The sequence below is a fragment of the Rhopilema esculentum genome, unplaced genomic scaffold (assembly GCF_057945365.1).
Source record: "Rhopilema esculentum isolate cy_ngs unplaced genomic scaffold, ASM5794536v1 HiC_scaffold_34, whole genome shotgun sequence".
Lineage (NCBI taxonomy): Eukaryota > Metazoa > Cnidaria > Scyphozoa > Rhizostomeae > Rhizostomatidae > Rhopilema > Rhopilema esculentum.
In genome coordinates this window covers 1233042-1242933 of record NW_028300845.1, presented here as the reverse complement: position 1 = coordinate 1242933, position 9892 = coordinate 1233042, and the positions used below count along the sequence as shown (strand labels likewise).

General features: G+C 36.8%; 1 protein-coding gene across 1 annotated transcript; it reads left to right on the top strand.

Annotated features, from left to right (window-relative positions):
- The first annotated feature begins 925 nt into the window (after positions 1-925).
- Positions 926-4895, top strand: LOC135684501 (neuropeptides B/W receptor type 1-like). Its single transcript, XM_065200083.2, has one exon. The coding sequence runs from the start codon at positions 1313-1315 to the stop codon at positions 2378-2380; it is 1068 nt and encodes a 355-aa protein (XP_065056155.2). The 5' UTR covers positions 926-1312; the 3' UTR covers positions 2381-4895.
- Positions 4896-9892: the final 4997 nt, after the last annotated feature.

The following is a 9892-nucleotide window of genomic DNA, read 5'->3' as shown; positions in this document are numbered from 1 at the left end:
AAATTATTTTGAACAGGCAAGGTGAATTTCTGGATCCGAAGTTTAAATTTCACTATCAGTGTTGATTGAGCCTGCTGTTTTGAACAATATCAAACCCTGTATTGAACAGAGCAATTGAAAGTGGGCCAATTCAGTTAAAAACATTAAAAATCTTTCATTGCTAGAAATTCTCAACGCTTCTTAACAAGTGTATGCTAAGCTCCTCCTGTACTTTGTAGATCTCTGTAAATCTTGTTATACATTACTATGATAAAGCAGCAAGGGGGAATTTAGTTTTTGTCCAATTAGATGCTTTGTTTACAATTTTCTTTTAGCCAATTAGAGCTCGCCAATTTTGCCTGGTTTGTTTACAACTTGATAAAGCTGACGAGAAGCCACAAAACATCGATCAAAGAAACGGCGGCTGAAGTATTTGATCAAAGAAGAATGTTTTATATTACGAATCGGGCATATGTACTTGCCCTCAAATCACCCTTTTCCATTTTAAATAGCAAAGGACACTTAGCCCTTTGAAAATTGTAAAATGTTTTCTTTCGATCAAGAACAAAAGAAGAAATGGTCAAATCCTTGATGCTTCTATATTGTGAAAAAGATATTTGATATGAAACTGATCTGTAGCAAATAGTTGGAGCCTCAAAAATTAGCATAAGCGCCCACCCTGGAGCCTCGAAAATTAAATAAGCACACGGGCGCTTACTCGAGGCATTACGGTTGGTAAAGTTGTAATTTTCAAACTTCCACGACCCTCCAATATTAGCCGCTTGTTTACGTCCCTGCTAATGTATTATTCACATGCTGAGAAAGATTCAACTCCTGTGCAATCAAAAGCGTGAATGCATGTCAATCGGTACCTTCTTGATACAATTCTTTCAGCTTTTAAACAAATTTATATGCCTGTTCAAGAATAACATATACATACTCAAGAAACATGGATAAAATGGTCTATTTGGACTCTACTTTTTCGTGATATCAGGTTTATATCATCACTCAGCAATCAGCACATTACATGTTTTTCCTTGGAACTGAGTACTCTGATATTGATTGATATTTTGAGGGCGTTGGTTCTCTGGGAAATTTTACCTTTCCTGTTCACGTGATTCGGCCACAAGGCCATATGAAGCACCTGCTGATCAACAAGCGACCAATATTTGTCGAGTTTCTATTTCCAATATTATTTAAGATGCCCCGCTGATTGACGACAGAATGCTGCAAAGCCACATCAGCGCTGGTCATTAGTTTCGCTGAAAGCTTCGTTGTCTTGCAGTTTAGTTTAAGTGATTAAGAAAAATTATTTCGGGGTAACAGTTTTCAAATGGATACGAACGTGACTGTTGCGACACTGCCCAATTCAACGACAGTTGTAGCTAACCCAGATTCTGGCTCTTCATATGATGTGAAAACGATACTTATTGCAGTTGCATTATGCCTTGTAATATTTGTGGGTACAATTGGCAATGGATTCGTCTGTTATTTTTTTGGAGTGAAACGCCGTAATAAATGGACGATTCCAGACCGCCTTTTCCTCTATCTTGGCATTGTGGACTTACTGTCATCATTGGTGAACCCAGCATTCTTTCTCTACGTTGAACTAACGAGGTATTCCAAATGGCATTTTGGAAGAGTCGCGTGCAAAGTGATTGCACCTTTTGGACCGATAACAACATTGCTGTCAGCATTTCTTATCCAAATAATAACTGTCGATCGGTACCTTGTTATTGTGAAGCCATTTGGAAGGCGGTACGGCGCCAGACATATAAACATTGCGGTATTAGCAGCAATAGTCTTGTCAATTGCTTTCTATCTTCATTACATTATATCAGTAGATCTTTACGGGACGAATCCTGTATGCAAGATATTAGATGTTACCGATAAGCGATACTCCATACCCAGTGTCACAATGGTTTTGATTCAGGACGTTACGTTCATCATCGTTATTTTCTTCACCAATAAAGCTATATACTCAAAGTTTAAAAAAAGACAGCGTAACTTTAGCTCCGAATCTGGTGCGGAAGTAACTCACATCCAGCGTCAAAGACTCTTCCGGATGCTGCTCGTTATGTCAAGTGTTTTCCTGCTTCTAATTCTGCCAAGAGACCTTCTTCAGTTGTCGTACACTATGTCATGGATGGATGACGACGGGATACCATACACCAGGCAAATTAATCAGGCAAATACCATAGTGAAAATCCTTCACGTCTCAAATAGCTGCGTCAATGTTTTCATTTACTCTAAGATGCACACACATTTCAACGAGGCGCTCAAAAAAATTGCTTGCAGATCCTCACACCCAAATCATTCTTTTACATCAGAAAGTACCAGTGCTCCCACTCTTAATACTGCTAGATATTCAAGCAGAGAATGCAAAGAGTCAACAATGTAAATCAAATCACCATCAATGCACGAGACACTTATAAACACTACAGTATATCATAAAGTCTAGAATCTATACTAAGACCCCGCTAAAAAGAGAGAAGATCCTGTCCAGATTTGTATATTTTTCGATCAGCTGTCCAAATACTTTTTGGACCGCCTTCAGAGCCGATCCTCCATGGACCCAATCTGGACCGGAGCTGTGTATTATAATTGCTACCCTAGCGCTTTTCTTTTAACAATACCTACTCTGCGGTGCCCCAGTTTTTATAATGGGCATATGTGTAGCTTGTAAATCGCTTCTGGGCCCAATCCCATATATACGCCAACGGTTTAGCTCGATTCCTGAGTAGACGCCTGTGTAAACAGGGTCTAAAAATGCTGCTTCTCTCTTCACTCGCTTTTTGCTGTTGCTCAGATCGCTGATATTAAAGCTTTTTTGAATTATATATCTTCACGTATCTAACGAATTATTTGAAGGTAGAAAGAATGGTATAATGAGAGAACTTGTGGCATAACGGAAGTGTAGTAAAGGTTTAAACAAATTATTGCTGCTTAAATATATCCAGACAGTGATAAATAAATGACGTCATCTAAAGTATAAAAATACAAAAAAAGCTGCATCGTAATCATTTAAAATTTATCAATTTTAATGTTCATGAACAATCCTTGCGAATTTGTTTTTCAGAGTGCACTTGCACGCCTTGCAATACAGACTCTGTTGGTTGAAATCGAAAATCTGTCGCTTGCGAGGAATATCTTGATCAACTTGCGCGCAAGAACGATGTTCTTGGGGAAGGTGAAAATCTGCATCTTCAACGAAAAAAGTCGTCCATGTGGAATAGGCTTAGCCTAACGACACAATAAGCCCGATGGATTTAAGCTTAGACTTTAAAAACAAAACGGGCGCCAAAGCAAATGAAATTCGTCCAATTTCAAATAAGGTACTTACTTTATCAATTGGATCAAGGTACTGACTTACAGCGATATTTTGACGTCAATTCTCCCCTCTGATTGCAATAGCTTTTTCTAATACTGAATGCTCAACGTAATTCAACAAGTTACAGATTGTGCGTCAGCAGACACGAACCAATTACAGCAGACAAGTAAAAGTTCACTTGAAATTTTTTCTAACTATTATGACCAAAAATGTGAATTTCGTAGCTTAGGATTTTGGGATCTTAAATGTAAAAATCTGAGATCTTATTAAAATTCAAACTCTAGAGCAGATACATCTTCTAATCGTTTTTAATTGTGAAGCCCTGTCTCCACTGGATCTCAAATTGCACCATTGCATCGTTTGTTTCCTTTTTGACAGGGGTTAAGTTGAATTAAAATATTTTGAACAGGCAAGGTGAATTTCTGGATAAGAAGTTTAAATTTGACCATCACTCAGTATTGATTGAGCCTGAAGTTTTGAAAAATCATTCCCTGTATTGATCAGAACAATTGAAAGTTTGAATTTTTTAAGAAACAACGAGTAGCCAATTCAATTAAAAACATTAAAAATCTTTCATTGCTAGAAGTTCTCAATGCTTCTTAACGGGTGTATGCTAAGCTCCCCTGCACTTTGTAGACCTCCTTTAATCTTATCATAAATTGCTATGAAAAAGGTGATAAGAAGCCACAAAACATTGATAAAAGAAGCGGCAGCAGAAGTATTCGATCAAAAAAGAATGCTTTATCTTACGAATCGGGCATATGCACTTGCCCTCAGATCCCCCCTTCCAGTTTCAAAGAGCAAAGGACATTTAGCCCTTTGAAAATTGTAAAAAATTTCCTTCGATCAAGAACAAAAGATGGAATGGTCAATTCCTTGATGCTTCTATATTGTGAAAAATATATTTTATATAAAACTATAAAATAACACTGAGTAAAATGTTGGTAATTATACAGAAGCTAGAAATTTGTAATAAGCATAAGGCTATTTATAAAAATCAATTTACTAGGTACAGAAAGTTAACAGGTTGAAAAAAATTCATCAGGTAAAGTTGGAATTTTCAATCTTCTACGACCCGCCAAAATTAGCCACTTGTTAACGTCCTTGTGTGTCAGTAGATTGGTCTCTGAATTGAGGAGAAAGGATTATTGAGGCTTGTAGGCAAAAGCTATCTTCCTTTATTGTTTGTGATTTTTTATCTTATTGCTGAGTTTCAGATTATGAGAACACTATTTACCACATCGTAGGCTAATCCGAAAAGATAAAATTTAGCGTTAAGCAGTCGAGATTCTCTAAAAAGTTTCGAATCCGTGTCAAAGTTCCGTGTCAAGTTTCGAAACATCCACGGGAACGAATTAGCATACGGCTAAGCTATACACACCTTTAGAAAACACTTTTTGGAGCTGCTTAGTAGCTTTGAACCTTACTGTCCTGGCTGGTAAGAAAACGGCAAAAAGCTGGTAAATGTATAAATAAGTAATAAGTAGTAAACCCACTTTTTGAAACGTCATTCAGTTCCACGGTAAATCAAAGTGTTTCGAAGGGTACGGTTTTATTGATATAATGTAGAGAAAAATCTTGAATTGCACAGGAAACTCGCATTACAGTCACTTTCTTGTTTCAATCCTTTTTTCTTCTATCCCAATTAGTTAAGTGTAAACTCAATTCCCTGAAAATAAAATCAAGTGTTCTTTGAAAACAATTTTGTATTTTCTTTCGGGATTTGTCAAAAATTCTGTCTACAATATGAAAAGGAGCAGGAGAGAATCTTTTTCTCGTTTTACCTGAAAAAACAAATGATTTCGTGTCCGGGCAATCGCTTGTTGTTTATTGTCTTCTGTCAATAATCGTGCCGTTATTTCAATACTGGCGCAACAAGAAGTGTTTGCAATCGTAACATAAAGAAGAGCTTTAGAGCAAGATTTAGTCATGTTATGATAAACATTTCCAACGTGGCAATTTACTGATTCAGTTTTACAGTCTCCTCAGGTTATAACACGCACATGAGTTGACTCCTTAAAATTGAAAATTTAAATAAAGTGTAAATGAAAGCTGCGTCTAATTCAACAAATACTGTAACTGCACGAGAAAATGTAGATAATATCCCAGGTGTTTTCCAACGACCAAAATGTGCTTTTGGTTGCGTTCGTGACTCGTACTTCAAGCATCAAGCGTAAAATGAAGAAAGTACTAGATGAAATATTGCAATTCATTGTTCTCTGAAAAGCGAGCCAACGAATGGGCGAATACAACAAGGATTGCAATAAAAAAATTGTTTCCGCGCTACTAGTGGTGTGTGAGGCTCCCTATTTTAAAATCAACAAGATTCTTCGAGATTTGACGACAGTCTCAAATAACTTGTTTAATTCCAATATATTTACTACCACATTTACTACAACATTTTGTTTGATGTATATCTAATAAAGCTTCAGATCTGAGATCCTCTCTTATCTCTGCAAAACTTTCTACACTAAATTAGATTAACGTTATCACTGGTGGTAAACCTTATTAGCCCTTCGAATAGAAAAGGAGTAAAATGACATCTGGCCAAAAAACGTAACTTGAAGTAATAAACAGAGGAATCGAAAGCACTCCAAAGTTGGAGAGGCACAGGTAGTAGAAAAAGGAAACTTTTTTAAAGAGCTTCTATAAAAAAGATTTTTAGATCTATGGATCTTTAAAGATCTATAAAAAGATCTATAAGAAATTCTAGAAAAAAGATCGTTAAAATTGTTTATAGATCATGATTGTACCGAAATCAAGACAGCATAAAGCTGATATTGAAATATTATGCTTCTTGGCATTCCCGGTCACTGTTTCTCTGTTTATTTAGTGAGATCTTTCGTAGGACTCGATGTAAATTGATGTCGACTCGCCCTCAGGTATTTCATCTTGTAACTTACGGTAAACACTCTCTGCATTTAAAATCCCACTCGAATGAAGCGCCCTCGAAAAGCATGAGCATCTTATAGAACCGCCCGGGCACTTTTCGAAATGCAGAAAAACGCCTCTATTATGAAATGCCCCCCCCCCCGCTATACAAACCACTCGCTATAACAATCTGGTCCCTGGGAATACTCACCCAGTTTAACGAACCACACTTATAAAGAACTATCACTGTTACAAAGTTTTTCCTTATTCCGTTCAGCATTCGTAATTTCAATTCTAAAATAAATACTGACGCCAATCTGTTAATAGCTTATACTGATAGAACCTTTTAAAACTAGGATTTTTAAGACACCAAACTGTCTTTAACTTCCATTGGTCGGAACTCGGAAATCTAGGATTGTTAAGACACCAAACTGTCTTTAACTTCTATTGATCTGAACTCGGAAATCTAGGATTGTTAAGTAAGACAGGTGGTTTACAAGAGCAAATAATTTAAAAAGAAGCGTGTTGAATATCAATAAAGAAAACCAACAAATCAATCGAAAGAACAGCTGAAATAACGTGTGCCTTTTAAAACAAATCTGGACAGAATAAGGGCTTTATAAAATAAAACAATTTTTGATTTTTTTATAGTTTCCATTCATCCAAAAATTCATCTTAGGAAATAGTGTGATTTAATTACGGATCGCTTTTGCACTAGATTTCTGTTTTAAATCTATCTGACTAAAAAAGATAAAAGCAACGTGGGATTTTTCAAATGCTATTAGCAAATGAAGGCAAAAGGTGGTAAACATTTCCTTTTTCTCGATGCATTCATAAAACTTCGCTAAATTGTTTTCCCTGAAATTTCACAGACTAATAAAATATTAATGGTTTTAGCAGTTCTTATTGCGAAATGCTCGACTGATATGAAGGGATATAATTTTACAACGATGACTGGTTGCGTGTAGAATTTATTTGCACTTCAAGTATTTCCCAATGCGAGGCGGTGCACTTCTTTTAACCTGTCTATGAATACCGAGATACCTGATTTTTTGTCATTGCTGTTGCCAATATTTTATAGCGACTGTGAAAAACAAGGTTATTTCATTGTAAACATATTTTCCTGCTTTCATAGTGCAAACAAAAAAAGCTCAAAATATTTGCCAGGCCGGGCTCCTGTAAAGATGGAAAACTGGCCCAAAAGAATGGCTTAGTGCAATCATAAGCAAGTTTGCTGGTCTCAATGGGCTTCTGTAAGATCAGTTCTGAAGAACAGGATTGTTGTAAATTACTTAATTGGAGAGGCATCTTTAAGCGAAAACAGCCAAAAATGGGGAAATCTCAGGCCGAAACTAAGTGTCAAGTGTCCAGTTTTGCATTTAGGATGATAATAGCATGGTGTTAGACACAGTCCTTTTTCCATGCACGGACTTGAGCACGTAAGCCTTGGCGGTATTCATTGGATTTTTTAAGTACTGTTGTAAGGGCAAGAAAGACTTTCTTAAACAAAATTCTTTATACTGTTTTGCTGCCCTTTTTCATTTATGAAATAGTGTTAAGTTAGCTCATCACATTATTGTACTTTGCAGTGGCGTGCTGGAATGGGGGGCAAGGATGGCAATTCCCCCCCTGCCGATCAAATATCAGGGGCGCCAAAAATTAACTTTCACGCGCCCTAGCCAAATAGCTACCAAACGAGGACAATTTGCATAAAATAACAAAAACAATACTAAAGGCGGACATCGCTTCGAAGAATCACCTTGCAACATACCACTCGTTATGAATCCTTAAAATATCGCGAAGAAATATACAGTTTACTCCGATTCGTCTCCGAGAATGCGATTCATCAAAAACAACAAGTCTCTGTAAACAACGTCTTGAATTGGAAACAGCGAGCGAAGAATATATACAAGTTAATAATAAGCAAGTACCCCAAATACAAACGAATACAAGGAAAATACAACCCTCGGTCTTCCTCAACATTTTGACCTCTCTCCATCACCAGCACTCGAACCCCTTCCTCCAACTCCTTACTTACGTCACGCATAGAAATTGTCCTTTTTTACAACACCACTTCTTCTTTCTTACTAACTTTTATGCACTTTTATTAACAACGATATTTATTAACAAACACCATCTCACGCTAAATATAAATGATTTTGCACAAAGTAGATACCACGGGCGTACTGAGGTAGGCTGTGGGGGTCTTTTTGAGAAAACCGTTGATAATTTTGTGCTGTGTCGACCCTAGTTATCATAGCTGTGCAGTTTGATGATACAGCCGTTACAATGATACTAAAAAATACTGTTAAGTTTTGCAAAGAATATCATACTCCAGTTGAAAATTCTCTATCACGTCTTGTCAGTAATTGATTACCCCCTTTCCCCTCATTTAAAGGTCTTTCGGTATACCACAGATAGATAAATATAGATCGGCGCGATTCCAAACTCTTGTACTTTTCTGAACATTTCCAAAATTTTGAAGGAAAGTTGGAAGATGGCTAAATGAGGGACGCCATTAGGACCCTTTGCCCCCGCGATCCCATCCCCTGCACGCCACTAGTACTTCGTTTTACCTGCTTCGTTTTACTCGCTTTCTAAAACTAACAGTTTCTATTGATACTAGACCGCATATTCGGTATCAAGTTTAAATTACATATGATGGTTACATTGAAAAACAGCCAAAGAGTCAATAATCAAAACTACACCTGCAATATTGTAGAATCTATAAGCATCATCTATGGTGTCGGTCTCTGGATTTATGATCAAGTTTATTTGTGGGCTGTAGCTATGAAACAGTTGAAGTTTTTTTTAAAACAGACGGCTTGATTGTTGTGCTTAAATGGGTTGCAATTAAGCTAGATTAAACCAACAGATTTGGGATCTGAATTTTCAAAGGCAAAGCATCTAATTGTCATATATTAAATTTTGGGTTTTAAATATTGCTAGTCAATTATAGATGGGATTGTTAAGTAGGGCTATGTGGGCATAAATCTTCAAGTAAAGCTTCAAGAGATAGCGCCAGGTCTCAGATCTTGTGAAAAACAAACACCATCTCACGCTAAATATAAATGATTTTGCACAAAGTAGATACCACGGGCGTACTGAGGTAGGCTGTGGGGGTCTTTTTGAGAAAACCGTTGATAATTTTGTGCTGTGTCGACCCTAGTTATCATAGCTGTGCAGTTTGATGATACAGCCGTTACAATGATACTAAAAAATACTGTTAAGTTTTGCAAAGAATATCATACTCCAGTTGAAAATTCTCTATCACGTCTTGTCAGTAATTGATTACCCCCTTTCCCCTCATTTAAAGGTCTTTCGGTATACCACAGATAGATAAATATAGATCGGCGCGATTCCAAACTCTTGTACTTTTCTGAACATTTCCAAAATTTTGAAGGAAAGTTGGAAGATGGCTAAATGAGGGACGCCATTAGGACCCTTTGCCCCCGCGATCCCATCCCCTGCACGCCACTAGTACTTCGTTTTACCTGCTTCGTTTTACTCGCTTTCTAAAACTAACAGTTTCTATTGATACTAGACCGCATATTCGGTATCAAGTTTAAATTACATATGATGGTTACATTGAAAAACAGCCAAAGAGTCAATAATCAAAACTACACCTGCAATATTGTAGAATCTATAAGCATCATCTATGGTGTCGGTCTCTGGATTTATGATCAAGTTTATTTGTGGGCTGTAGCTATG